At 41.6% G+C, this 14,912-nt stretch overlaps 1 protein-coding gene across 7 annotated transcripts in view; it reads right to left on the bottom strand.

The window, feature by feature from the left end:
- Positions 1-646: 646 nt before the first annotated feature.
- The window catches only part of LOC105483229 (Rap guanine nucleotide exchange factor 4), a 309,166-nt gene continuing 294,900 nt past the window's right edge, over positions 647-14,912 (bottom strand). For all 7 annotated transcript variants that reach the window (XM_011743960.2, XM_011743961.2, XM_011743962.2 and 4 more), the window contains 2 exons: positions 4,890-4,944; positions 647-1,903 (listed from right to left, as the gene is read on the bottom strand). In XM_011743960.2, the coding sequence (XP_011742262.1) occupies positions 1,776-1,903; positions 4,890-4,944 (183 nt within the window). In that variant the 3' untranslated portion in view covers positions 647-1,775. The remainder of the gene's footprint in view (positions 1,904-4,889; positions 4,945-14,912) is intronic.

Raw genomic sequence — 14,912 nt, 5'->3', positions numbered from 1 at the left:
ACTGTATGATTCCACTCATATGAAACATCCAGAGTAAATCTAAAGACAAAGAAAGCAGATTCGTAGTTGCCAGAGGTTGGAGGGGGAGGAGAATGAGGAGTGACTGCTAATGAGTTCAGAGTTTCTTTTAGGGATGAGGAGAATGCTCTGAAGTTAGATACTGATGATGGTTATCTATACAACTTTGTAAATACACTAAAAATCACGGGATTCTATACTTTAAAAGAATGATTTTTTTTTTTTTTTTTTTTTTTGAGACGGAGTCTCGCTCTGTCACCCAGGCTGGAGTGCAGTGGCCGGATCTCAGCTCACTGCAAGCTCCTCCTCTCGGGTTCACGCCATTCTCCTGCCTCAGCCTCCCGAGTAGCTGGGACTACAGGCACCCGCCACTTCGCCCGGCTAGTTTTTTGTATTTTTTAGTAGAGACGGGGTTTCACCGTATTAGCCAGGATGGTCTTGATCTCCTGACCTCATGATCCGCCCGTCTCGGCCTCCCAAAGTGCTGGGATTACAGGCTTGAGCCACCGCGCCCGGCCAAGAATGAATTTTATAGTGTGTGAATTTTGTGTCATTAAAAGATCCAATACCCCCACCATACCAAATGGTTATCCCTTTCATATTATAGGAATTGAGACAAACACAATCATTTCTTGTCAACAATTATATTTAGTGAAGATACTAGATGTTATTTACAGAAGATATACATACATACAATTCCTACACATTAAATGTAGTCTAATTGTGAAAACAGGAAAAAAAATGTACTTCAAAATTACATACTAAATAAAATAAATAAAAAGTAATTATTTGGCACAATATCTATTATGTAGCAAATAAATAACTCTATACCATTGATTGAATGAACTATTTACAATCTTTGAAAGTGCAAAACAATTGCTGAAAATTAAGATATTTGTAATAACATTTAAGTCCAGAAAATATTTTTTCATCAGGTACAATAAATTTGTAGCCAATAGTAAAGGTTTTTAATGCCCAGGAAAATATTTCAATTTTGAAAAATGTTTTGTGCATATTGTGCTCTTCTGAAATATTATTTTCTACTTTAACGCTGGCAAATTTAAGAACCTTGACATTTCTTAGTGGAATTCTTATGTATATAATCCTGATTTGTAAGTTTTGAAAAGTTACATTGTAAACATAAATATTATTCTATATATCATTCAGAAATTACAGACCAGTCCTCCCTAAATTACATAACCAGCCATAATGTTTCATAATAATGTGGTCAGGCTCTATTCCTTCAGAGGTAAGACGATGAAGATGGAAGAATACAATCTATAATTTGGACTTCTATAGATTCCTCAACACCTTCCCCAAACCCCATGCTCCAAATCAAGATGTTGAGTTAAAATTTTATCCAAATCTATCCCATTTGTAGCACATCTCATCCCATAAACACTCTTAGAAACAAATGTCAGGGGCTTGCTAGTTCTCTTGACAAGGGTATTTCTACCAAACTCTTCACGAGGGCCTTATTCAACACTTCAGCAGAGAAGATGGCACAAGTGGAAATGAAACAGGGTAACCACAAACTGGGGATTCCTAAGCTAGAGTGTGTAAGCTTTAGGCAAGTCAAATAATTCCTTCTCTTGCCAGGTAGGTGGTAAGCTGAATGCAGCCCTGAGGTGTCTCAGGATGTGTTTTTGCTTGTTTTGTGGAATTCTCTAGTGGCAATACAGTCAGTAGTAGCATAAATGGCATTTTTGAAAGATTGTGGACTGGAGACAAACTGTTGCTCTGGGCATTTGAAATGTCTATGGTCGACGAGGCTCTAATCTGTGTGACATCTGTGATAAAGTTCTCTGGTTGTCAATCACATTTAATTGCCGTACATAACTCCGGACATCCTGATGGTTCTTATTAGCTTGAGCTGCATCAGGATCTGTTGAAAGAGGAAAGGGCAGAATTGGCATTGTGTAATATATGTATATAAGATACAGTCTTACTTCTCCAATGATTTATTACATTTATCGTAGGTTCCTGGGTTCCCTCAAGACCTTTCAACACACCACAATCATTGAAGCGTTTCCGCTTGGTGGTTCCATCTCCTCCTTCCTACCCTCCAATTTTCTTTTCTTCCCTGAAATCACCTCTTTTGATCATTCTCCTTTGAATTGCACGTTGTAAAAAAAAATGGCACCAAATTAAAAGGGAAGCATCTGTCTGATAGCCCCTGGGTATAGATTAAAATTGTTTCCCTTTCCAGAGGTCTCTGCGTCTCACACTTTGTGTCTCGGCCTCCTTTGATCCAGATGAAGACTAACGTCAAAAGACACAGTTTTCATTAGCCTCTCACAAAAGTGCTTAACATCTGGGCCAAACTGAAGCAAACCAGTGAGACTACAGAGTCCTGACTCCCCTCTTTACTTGCACACAGTATACAGCGTTCCTATACAGATTGTATGTTCTTAGAGGCTGTCCATATTCAGAAAAAAAACCCAACTCACAGGCTGAAGTTATGACTTCTGCTAGACCTTTGATTCTTTGATGCTATTTGCTCTGAAAACTCAGCTACCATTCTATTCTGATGCACATCTCAAGCATGTGAGCAACTGAGGTTAACTGATTTCATGAAGATCAGGGCTGAATGATGAGCCAAAGCACTTAGCCCTCACAGGGAATGTACATGAATGAGGAAAGCCAGACTGGAAGGTGGTGAACTGGAAACACAGGTCCCTCCGGAAGTGATGACCTGGCTTTTGCATGTTGCTGCCACGGGGGAATCTGTGTCTAGAGTTGCCAGATCTTCCTTTTTTTTTTTTGTTAAGAAATGGGAAACATGGATTTCTCTTTGTGAATTCTCCCAATTTTAAAATGTGACATTATTTCAAAATAAAAGGGGAAAAAAATGCTCTCTTTAGACTCAGCACCTCTGTGGGCCACCTCCATTTCATGCCTCACTGGGTAGGGCCTCTGGTCTAAGGGGATACCCGGAGTGGCAGAGCCAGACCCTGGCTCTTGACCAGGTTTCTTTCCACCACAGTACACTGCCTTCTGTAGTCTGGTTGCTCCTGCTAGATCCACACAGCATTCCCAGAGACAATTAGAATGCCATTTGCACAAGGGGTGAAGGGGAGTGCTGCAAGGTCTGAACACAGAAAAGCAGAAAGAAGACATACATGCCCCTGCCCCCTGTGAGAAGAAACTCATCAGTATAATTATCACATAGAGATAATACCACAGCGAACCGCAGAGCACATTGTGTTTAATTTCCTCTGCTTCTCACTGGCAGTGTACTCTACATGTACAATATACTGTAATTACATTGTACACATTCCCACAGTGTTTGTGAATCTATTCCTATAGCTTTATCTATAGATTGTTGACTTCAGAGCTGAGCAGCTGTTGTTTACCAGACGTTACTGATAACTTCAACAAATGCAATGGAGTTTTTCTTTTTAAATAAATGTTCCCCTTGGCTTCTCTAGGAGGAGACATAGGAGAATGCAAGATTTACTTGCAAAGAGGCTCATAGAACAAAGTACATTATTTTGTGGTTCTTGAACCTCACTGAAAACCTTCTTACGGCTAGAAACCCCCCCGGGCACACAACATTTGGCATATAATTTCAGGGCCCCCTTGATCCCTGCTACGGAAAGTCCATGGGTCTGGGATCATAAACTCTGGTTGTAAATGGTGTCACTTATCTATTCTTGTTTTCACTTGTACAACTGCTTTATGATCATATCTTTAAACACAAAGTAAATTAATGATGAAAACATATGAGACACTTTATTTCTGGCTGAATCCACATAAGAATAGTTGATGATGTACAAGACTATTCACATTTTGGAAGTCAGAGAAGGCACAATCATTTGAATCAGCTGCTCCCCAAATCAAGATTATTTTTCTTAAATTTTTCCTCCCTATTCATTAAAAAATGAATATTTAGTAGTTCTGGTGCCCCATGTTAGCAAACCTGGCCGTGAGCCAGTCCTGCACTAGGAAGAGCAAACAACTCTGACTAATAAAACAAGAGCATCGTAGTCTCTCAGCACTGGGTTTATTGGGGGAGATGGTACTGGCGGCCTCAGATTCATGTCTGTGTCATAGTGTCATACTGAGTTAATGAGACAAATTTCCTCAAGTGACTCACACAATGAGCTTAGCAAAAACGTTTAGTGTTCACCTTCTCATTTCCACACCAGACTGAGGGAGCCAAAGCTCCATCCCCACCAGCAAAGTCCCAGCCCAGAAGAAACAGTAGCACTGGTCTAGTATGACCATCCAGTGCTATGATGCAACTTAACTCCCAACAGACTAAAATTGTTATTTATTATTAGTAATCTTTTTATATTAAAGTATTATACCAGTTCTTGCGATACACGTTCAGATTTTAAAAGAGCACCTCAAATTCATGTGGGAATACTAGAAATATAATATGAAATCCTGTTATAGGACCTTTTACGAATGTGCTATAAACATTAATGCATTCTTGCAATACCCTGAAAGACAATAAATATTATCTTTCCTAGTTTATAAATGACTGAACTGAGTCATCAACGGCTGATGTGAGTTTCTCAACACGGAGCAATGAGTCATAAAGAGAGTTGGTTTGAGGCAGGATTTGTTGGCAGTCGTGCTTGAGTTGTCTCCAGTCACACTGGATACAGCAAATGAATTCCCTTTAAATTCATTCACAAAATAATATTCCTATGGTTATTTTCTAGTCTCACAACACTGTAAATATGTTCTAGTTTAAAACAGCAAAAAACATCTTTACACTCAAGGCCCTTATCTCATGGAATTCATGGTCCAAAGTGTCTCTGACACAGTCAGATAGTTCCCAGGCTCCGAGGGTGTCTCAATGGCCTCATTAAGAAGACCTTAATCACCAACATCGACAGAGGTGGCAGCACTTAACTTACTGAAGGGTTGGCTCCTGTAGTATCTCACTGTTCTGGCCGTATTTGCAATCATGCGCTAAAAGGAATATAGAAAAAAGAAAGATAGAAAATCAAGTAAGCATAGAGTACAGTCCAAAAAGGAAAACAAACCATTATTGATTTCTGCAATACTTGATACCATGAGAAATGACATGTTCTGAGATGTTGACTATTTGAAGGCAACTAATTGATGTAGAACTTGTTTAATTATTTCAAAGGGGCATCCACTTACATACAAGGCATTTTCAGGTAAGGAATATTAATGGCGTAACTGTCATAATTGTTGGCATGTTCCCCATGATGTAAAAAGCATCTATTGGCCGGGCGTGATGGCTTACGCCTGTAATCCCAGCACTTTGGGAGGCCGAGGCGGGTGGATCACGAGGTCAGGAGATCGAGACCATCCTGGCTAACACGGTGAAACCCCGTCTCTACTAAAAATACAAAACCAAAATTAGCCGGGTGTGGTGGTGGGCGCCTGTAGTCCCAGCTACTCAGGAGCCTGAGGCAGGAGAATGGCGTGAACCCGGGACGTGAAGCTTGCAGTGAGCCGAGATCCAGCCACTGCACTCCAGCCTGGGCGAAACAGCGAGACTCCGTCTCAAAAAAAAAAAAAAAAAAAGCATCTATCATGCCTGAGACTGTACATTAATGCTTTTTCACCATCCTTTCTTGAGGTTGCCACGAATTTGTAAGAGAATCTGTAACTATCCTAGATTTGGAGAAGGGTTAGTTTGTCAAGTTCCTCACAGTAAATAAGACTCACTAATGAGGTATGAGATTATATTGACTGAACAGCAAGTCAAAATATTCTACCTTTACACTTTTGCTACACATTCTGTATTACCGACCTCTCTAATCTTCCAGCCAAAGTTTGTATTTTAATGTTAATCCTAATGATTTGATTCCCTTCTTTCTTCCTTTCTGATTATAACACTAACATACAAGCATCTTAGAAATTCAGAAAATACAGAAAATGTTAAGAGCAAAGTAAAAATCACTTAGAATATTACTTCAGAGTAATCTTGTTAATATTTCAGTATATAGCCTTCTTATATTTAAAAATATAAAAAAATATTTTTCCAAAAATTTGAATTCCTATAGTACATATATATTTCATTTTGATTTGAAATTTTTCACATTGCATTGTGACTATTTTCCATGCCATTTGCATTTTAAAACATTTTTTTAAAAGCATGTATTCAACCAAATGGACAGATTGTCATTTATTTGACCTTTTAAAATGTTGTCACTAAGTGATCATCTTAATTTCTTTGTAAAGTTTTGGTTGCAATAAAGACTTAAATGGGAATCTTTTGTGCTGGGCTCAATTAAAAACAAAAGAAAAGAGAAAAGAAAATGGATAGAAACAGAGACTCCCATCCCCTGGGGAAAAACACTGATGAGGCCGAAGCTCCATTTCTTAGCCAGACTCTCATGGTATTTGAACAGTAGCTGGCACTCCTGTCACTATGTATGTTTCAGGACACCTTCCTGCTCAAGCTCTAAAGGGGGTCCCGTAGAGATAACAGATTAATTCCAACACTAGCAGAAAATGGATAAGGCTCCATCCAGGGAAAGAGACTCCCCGATCTCTGAGCAGCTAGGTAATTCCAGTCATCCCTTTCTTCTCTCGCGGACCCTTGGCTTGCCCAAGTATAAGAAAATGACTTTGAGAAAGCTTACATAGCTTTAAAAAAAATCGTAGATGACTCAAGGCCTTACAAATTTATTATCTGTGAGCATCATAATACCTCACTGAATACTACTGCTTTGAGGACTCCAGCAAGCCTGAAGTGACATGTGCCCGCATCGGATAATTTCGCTCACAAAGAGGCAACTGGAAAAGTTAGAACTTCACTTCTCAAAGATCCTAAAAACTGACACGTCCATCTGTTGATCAGCATGAGAAACATATCACAAATCCCTCCCAGAAAATGTAACGTACAATGTATAATTAGCCCTTGATATATGGAGCCTTGAAATAAATGGTAACTATGATAACTTCCCTGCTAATTTACTTTTAAGTTGTTTTTTCACTTCTCTAAAGGCTTTGCATCCGAAGGGCACAAGTATATTCCATGTAGAATTATTGTAATTCTTCAGATATTGAATGGAGTGTAATTACTGAAAACCCTGGGAAATGCAGCCAGTATGCCCCTCTGAAGAATAATAAAACAATTAGCAGGGGTCAGAAACCTCTTCCTATACCATTTTGTAGGGAGTAATTGTTCTGTTTTTTAGTTTTGAAAGCTAAAACATTTCATTCTGACTTTGGTTTTATGCTACTCTTTACAGCTATACTCTGAGGCTTCATAATTTTTAGCTCATTATGTAGTTAAAATGTGAGAACAATTGTTTAAATCAGTAATTTCCAGCCCTGAAGTTCATTCTACCTTTCTAAATCTTTGATTAATTTTAACAATGGTTTTAGTTTTGACGTATCCTTTTTAATTGTTCTCAGATAACTTCAGTTTAACTTTGAAATCCAAATCTGGCTTTAATTGTTCTCAGATAACTTCAGTTTAACTTTGAAATCCAAATCTGGCTTTACAACAAGGTCCATTCTTTTCCTTTGTGAGGTTGAGATAATAATGTTTAATGGTGTGAACCCACAGTTATGACGTGTGAATCCAACTAGCATTGCTGGTCAATGCATAGTTACAAATGCTTTCACAAGGCCAAAGAAGGGTTAACTTAATATTTTAACTTCACCTTCTTTTGCACCCATTAACACATGGAATATTAAGCAGTTACTGACAACTACATCCAACTACAAGGCATTCTCCTGGGTTGCTGAAAGACACTTCAGGAGTCACCTCCTTGAACCATCTCCAGAGCGCACAGTGCTTTTTCCACAGCCTGCCTATAAACAGTGGCTCTCCCGCTGTTTGAATGCATCCCAGCAATGAGTAACGCATTACCTCCAAAACTAGCCTCCTTCATTGTTAGACATCTCTGATTATTAAAACTTGTCACTGTGAGTTAAGGTCTTTCTCCCCTTACTTTTCACTCATTTATCCTTGGAGCTCATAATGCATTTGTGTAAGACTCCCACCGGCACCATGACAGTTTACTAATGCCATGGCAATGACCTAACAACAAACACGTTTAATTTCTTTTTAATGGGACAAGTCTTCAAATACTTGAATATAACTGTTATGGATATCCTTGCACCCCCAGATCTTTTCTTGTTCAGCCTAAATATTCTCAATTTCTTCAACAATTCTTCATAAGATAGTTTTGGTTCTCTTCTGAACAGTCTCTGGTACGGTGCCCTAGACTAAACAAATTGTAAAGTGCAGAGAAATTATGATCTTCCTTCTTTCCTTGATCTAGATGGTGCTATACTGGGCCTACAGTGAAAAAAAAAAAAAAGTCATGCCACTGACATCTGTTGAAGTAATCGTGATTTAAACCTCAGCCTCCTTCACGGAGCTGCTGTGTGGATGCAGCTTTCTGCTCTGTGATGTACAGTTGATTTCCTGGACCAGAGTGGAGGATTTTAAAAACTAAAACCATCTAGTTAGAGTCTATCTTTCCACACACAACAGCCCATGTTATTTTTGATGGCAGACAGCTGTTTATTCCCTGGTGCTCGCCGTCCAGCCTGGCAGAAATGAAGGTTAAAGAGATACAGGCTGCATTATCCAACGGCTGCAGCGGGGGCGAAACAAAACATCACACCCTGTGCTTCGCCGTCCGCCAGAGCAGGTTGGCCTGCCTGGAGCTGGCCAGGCAACTTTCTATAATGCCAGGCCGGGGGGTGGGGGGCAGGAATGTCTGATTACTCCAAAGCACAGATTCTCATCTTTTTTTCCCTGGTAGCCAGCCTGAGGTTTACAACACATTCCCATGAGCAAATAGCTAATGAAGACAGCAATTGGTAATTCGGGAGTGAATGTGGCGCGAACATGCCCCACATTAGAGCACCTCCTTTAGAAGGTGCTCCAGATCCGTGCAGGTGGACAAATTGAACCCGCTGTCGCCACACTGAAACTGATGTTTCTTGGGACTAATCCTAAGTACAGGTCTTCGGAGCTTATGTGCAAAAATGAATGTGTTCCTACAGTTCATGGCCTACAGGGCTTAGAGACAGGTCCAGCTGAAAGCTGATGAATTCCCCTCAGGACATGCACTTGAGGAGGGAAATGCAGAAAGGAGAAATGAGGTGGCAAGTGAAGAACTCCGTGACTATGTCACGCGGCTATTTTTCTTTAGAGCTGAGAAGAGAGGGGCACAGAAGCAGATGTCCTTCCTGGGGCCTGTGTTGCAGAGTGAAGGTAGAACATCAGCAGGATTTGTTTTCCCAGCCTTGGTCACCACCTTGCTGATGTAGCAAAGAAACCAGCCCAAACCAGCTAGGACTAGGAATTATAATGTATTTGCATAAGACAACACCCCCCCCCCCCCCCCCCGCCACCCTTCCCCCTACCCCACCCCTGGTGCTGTGACAGTTTACAAATGCCACCGCAATGACTGGGAAGCTACCTTAGATGGTTCCAGGAACTTCTGGCCCCTTTTCCAGAAAGTTTGTGAAAAACCTGCTCCTTAGTTAGCATATAAGTAGAGTAGGTATAAATAGAGCCGGCCAGCACTCTGTGAGTGCTATTCTGTGCCACCCTGCCTATGAGACAGCACTGCTCGGTCTATGGAGCAGCTGTTTTACTGTACACTGTTCCTCTCATGAACTTGCTTCTTTCATTGTCAGCTCGCTCTTAAATTCCTTCCTTAGGAAAGCCAAGCACTCTCCCCAGCTGAACCCCAATTTAGGGGTCAGCCTGTATCAGAGTGACCAGTACAAAGACACCATCCAAAGGAAGGGGTGACCACTGTGTGCGCTTCGGCCTGGCACAAGCCAGAGGCTCTGAGGCCAGCGTCCCAAACACAAATTTCTCTCAAGCTCGGATGCAGGGAATTTCCCTTGAGTCTGCTAAGGTGTCAGAGGTACCATGTTCTCAGACTGGGCCTTTGCGGCCTGGCTCTCGGCAGGCGTCACCCTTCTGTGGCATCCTCCGCTGAGAAGCAGGCCAGCTAAGTTCCACTATCACTCCTATAAAGACATGACATAGCCTACCAGGACCTTGTGGCTGCCTCTACCTTCCTGGCCAGCTCTGCACTGACTCTTGTGCCGTAGTCCAAGTTCCCCCTTTGCTCTCCCATTGTGGAAGAGGAGAAGGCTTTATTCTTCAAGTTCGGACCAGCAGGCCCTCCAGGCCATGCCACCTCACTGGTGCCACTCTAGGACCTCCCGCTCCCAGACAGCAGCCACAATAGCCTCCTTCTTGGCCTATTATTCTGCCTCTGCTCAGATCGCTCAAGAAGCGGCTCCTCACCGAAAGGCCTCTTCTAAATGCCTGCCCTCAACAGTTTTAATCTTTCCTTCTGTAGCCCCTTAAGATCTTTACCATCCTTGCTCTTAATGTTTGCCAGATTGCTTTTTCTTACATTTCTGCCTCTACCGATTTGATTCTATCTCCAGACCTATGTCTATCAAATATAGGATCCCTTTGCTTAGCATGTGTAAAACCACATTTACACCACTTGATTATTTCACTCAGACCTCCACGTATTTGGGACAAGAATCTTTTTCACAAGATTCAGAAATACACAGTGTCTCACCTAACAGAGATTTTGCCTGTGATAGCAGCCAAATGGAAGGGCACAGTGAGGACCAGAGATAAAAGGGAACTGAAGCTGAACCAGCCTTCACTGTCTGCATCATTGAGGGAGCTCTGAGCCCTGTCCCCTACAGATCTTTAATATCCAAGAGGTGCGTGACATGCAGATACACATGTGTAACACATGCATGATGCTCACGGTATGTGGTCCATATGATGACCATGGAAGAAGGCAGTTCAGGTGCCTGTCCAGGCACATGTAGAGCATGTGTACCTCTATATACTCAGGGAGGGACACTGGAGGACAGACACAGCACCACAGGGAGGACGGGGGACAGAAAAATGTCTGGTTAGGAACAAAGGCTAAGGCAAAGTCATATTTTACAATGTCTCAGTTATGCAAAACGCTTTGGGACATTTTAGTTAATCCAATTTTCTTTTTCTTTTTCTTTTTGAGATGGAGTCTCACTCTATTGCCCAGGTTGGAGTACAGTGGCACGATCTCGGCTCACTGCAACCTCTGTTGCCTGAGTTCAAGCAATTCTCCTGCCTCAGCCTCCTGAATAGCTGGGATTACAGGCGCCCGCCACCACGCCCACCTAATTTTTGTATTTTTAGTAGAGATGGGGTTTTACCATCTTGGCCAGGCTGGTCTTGAACTCCTGACCTCAAGATCCACCCGCCTCAGCCTCCCAAAGTGCTGGGATTACAGGCGTGAGCCACTGCGCCCGGCCGGTTAATCCAATTTTCTAATAAAATAGAAAACACTTTTGGATTTATTACATAAAATCTTTGAAAAATGCTTTCGTGCACTAAGCCCAACACTGAAACATTAACATTTTATTCTTTTATTCAACAAGTACTTCTTGCATACTTATGATGTGCCAGACATTTTTATGGGTGCTGGGGAAATAATGTGCCAGATATTTTTATGGTGCTGGAGAAATATCAGTGGACAAAACAGATACCTGGGCCAGGGCACTTGCATTCTGGTGGGGAAGACACTGAAGAGGCAGGAAGATATCTCAGGCTGTGAAACCCCTATTAAGGCAAGGCTGTGTTGGAGAGTGCTGGGTGTGGCGGAACGGTGTTCAAGGACAGACACAGCAGCACAGGGAGGAGGGGAGATCAGGGAAGATGTGTGATCTTCTTCCCTTCCTACAAGGGTGGTCAGGGAAGACTATTTGGAGGAGGGGACCTGTGAGCTGAGGCCTGACTGATGAGAAGCCAGACAGCAGACGACTGGGGGAAGACAATTTCAGACAAAGGTACCAGCCAGTGCAAAAACCCTGAGGCCGAAAGGAGAAGGTGGCAGGCCGGTCTCACTAACGTGGACTGGACACGGAAAAGACAAAGTGCGAGACGAGGCTGGACAGGTGCTTAGGGCTAGTCTAGATCTTCTGATATTAAGTCACTGCATATAATGTGGTTTTATTTTCCATTGATAAAACTGCATGAAGTTTTCTTTCCTGCATTTTGCTTTCTGACAGCTCTTTTATTACTATTGTGACCTAGTTTTTATATCCTTTGTGGATTTTTAATATTTCATGTGTTTATGTTTTCTCTTCCCAACTGCAGGTAATCTCCTAAAGGCCCAGGGTTACTTTCTGGATGTTTATATTTCTTAGTAAATTCTTTTGCCTGGACACTACACACATGTTGCGTTGCTTTGAAGCATACCCTTTGGAAATCTGCATTTAACCTGGCCTGTGAAATCTATACAAAGATGTAAACTCTCAAAGTACTCCCATAGATTTATTTTGTGTTGGAGAGGTCTGGGAATAGGGTGGATTTGAACACATAGGTTTTTACTTAGAGATTCTTTTTTCCCATAGATTGAGGTAACAAGTGAAATGCTCTCTCCATGAATCTTATAATAATATTATTGGGGATAGAAAACATATTGTTGCTAATTATGTAATGACATGCTTAGTGATACAAAAATAAAAGGATTCAAAACATTTCTCTTCCTTAATGAATTAGCTTCTGTAATGTTTACAGAAGTATAGAAGTTTGCCCCATGCTTCTCATTCCAAATAAAATGACTACCTTAAAAATCATATATATAAATAAATATACCTAAATATGGGTATGTCTGAAATAGAACCAATCTCCTATCAGCATGCTTTATGCAGCCTGGGATAGTGGCAGGCGGCCAGCATATTATCCTCTAATCCATTGCTAGTCTATCTCCTAAATGTTATAAATATTCATGTATGCCATAGAAAGCTAGGAAGGGCTTTATTCAAACATTTTTTTGAATATTCCTTTATGTTCCCCCCAAATAAAAGAATGTCTGTTTGATTTTTTTGGCATAAGGATCAGGGTGTGAATTCTCTTTTGTTCATACCCATAAATCCTGAAAACCAATAAGCAACAAATTCTCTAATCCTTATTTCATACCTCAAGGGGGAAGATGTAGGAGATTGGTTCTATTTCAGAGAAATGTTTTGAATGAAGATGTACAAAATAAAAACACTTAGAGTTGGCACGGTGGTTTGCTATGACTGTACAATGCTGCCACCAAGAAAAGGTATCTGTGTTCCTAGCTACCCTGGTGACCTCTGCCCCTGGCAGGGGCTCCCTCTGGGGACCCAGCCCACCAGCCCCACAGAGGCTGCCAGCTCTGCTCAGCACCTGGGCCTTGATGATGGATGACTGGGAAGTGGCACTGACATCAACCTGAAAAGGAAGATGTAGCCTTTCCCAAGACCCACAGTAATAACAGTAGCCACTGATGGTAGTGGTGGTGATATGGGGGTAGGGTGTGTTAGTTTATGGGGAGAAAATTTTGGAAACCTGGCAACATGCACCTTGCTTAGAAAACATAATCAAATCATTCTGAAATTTCATTTCATTTTCTAGTAACATCTAATTTATGGAAGGACAATTCCTTTTTTTTTTTTTTTTTTTTGAGATGGAGTCTCACTCTTCTCATTCAGGCTGGAGTGCAGTGGCGGGATCTCGGCTCACTGCAACCTCTGCCTCCCAGGTTCAAGTGACTCTTCTACCTCAGCCTCCCAAGTAGCTGTGATTACAGGTGCCCATCAACACACCTAGCTAATTTTTGTATTTTTAGAGAGATGGGGTTTCACCATGTTGGCCAGGCTGGTCTTGAACTCCTGACCTCAGGCGATCTGCCCACCTCAGCCTCCCAAAGTGCTGGGATTACAGGCATAAGCCACCACACCCAGTTGGAAGGCCAATTCTAAAACCAAACTTTCTTATGGTAGAATTTCTCAAATGAGGTAAAATGTATCATGTTGCTAGAACAGAGAACTAACAGTACTCTTTTGATATCCTTTCTTCCCTTCTCTTTCATATGAATAAAACCCCTTAACTTTCAGTGGGATACATGAATACTTCCAATAAGGGCTTCATGGTTTAGCCTTCCTTTCATGGGACTAGGTTTCTGGGAAATAAAATATGAGTCAAGTGGTGAGTGTAACTTCTTCCCTATCTTTAAAAGGGATGAAACATGCCTTCACCTTCTCCTTTCCCTTTCCCTGTGGTTGGAATGTGGAGGTTCAGGTCGCCATCTTGAACCAAGTGGATGTAAAACTGGCGAGAGAGAAGCCTGGAACCTCGATTGCATCCTGTAGCAGGGCTACCATACCTGCTTGAACTTTTAAGTGAGAAAGAAATAAGTGATCTTGCTTATGCCATCATTAATTTAGGTTTCCATTAATACAGGTGAACTGCTTGCTACCTTAGCTATTCATTGCTTTTCAGCAAAAGTGGACTCTGAGAGAGTAAGATGGGAAAGATCTCTTTCCTTAGTGCTAGGCATGGAGGAATCCACTGCTCTGGGTATGAAGTGCAGAAATAGGGAGAGGAATGGCACTCTTCTAGTATCTACTGAATGTGACCTTGACTTTTCCTTGCAGGTTATGGATGGGACACCAAGATCTCAAAACCTAGATGAAACAACTTTCATTTACCCTGACAGATGGCTGGCTTTGCATACCTTGCTGTTCTTACTTGTTCAGTTTAGTTAACTTTAGCCATCAAAACTTCTTTAAAATTTTTTTTTAAAAATTTTATTTTACATTCCGGGATACATGTGCAGAATGTGCAGGTTTGTTATGTAGGTATACATGTGTCATTGTGGTTTGCTGCCGCCATCAACCAGTCTAGGTTTTAAGCCCTGCATGCACTAGGTATTTGCCCTAATGCTCTCCCTCCTCTTGCTCCCCAACCCCCAACAGGCCCTGGTGTATGTTGTTCCCCTCCCTGTATCCATGTTTTCTCATTGTTCAACTCCCACTTATGAGTGAGAACATGCGGTGTTTGGTTTTCTGTTCCTCTGTTAGTTTGCTGAGAATGATGGCCATCAAAACTTCTAAAGCTCAGTCAACTCTTTAGGAAACTCTGACTTCTCCAT

The sequence above is a fragment of the Macaca nemestrina genome, chromosome 11 (genome assembly GCF_043159975.1).
Source record: "Macaca nemestrina isolate mMacNem1 chromosome 11, mMacNem.hap1, whole genome shotgun sequence".
NCBI lineage: Eukaryota > Metazoa > Chordata > Mammalia > Primates > Cercopithecidae > Macaca > Macaca nemestrina.
Note: the sequence above shows the minus strand (reverse complement) of the source record. Positions and strands in the feature narration are given on the sequence as shown.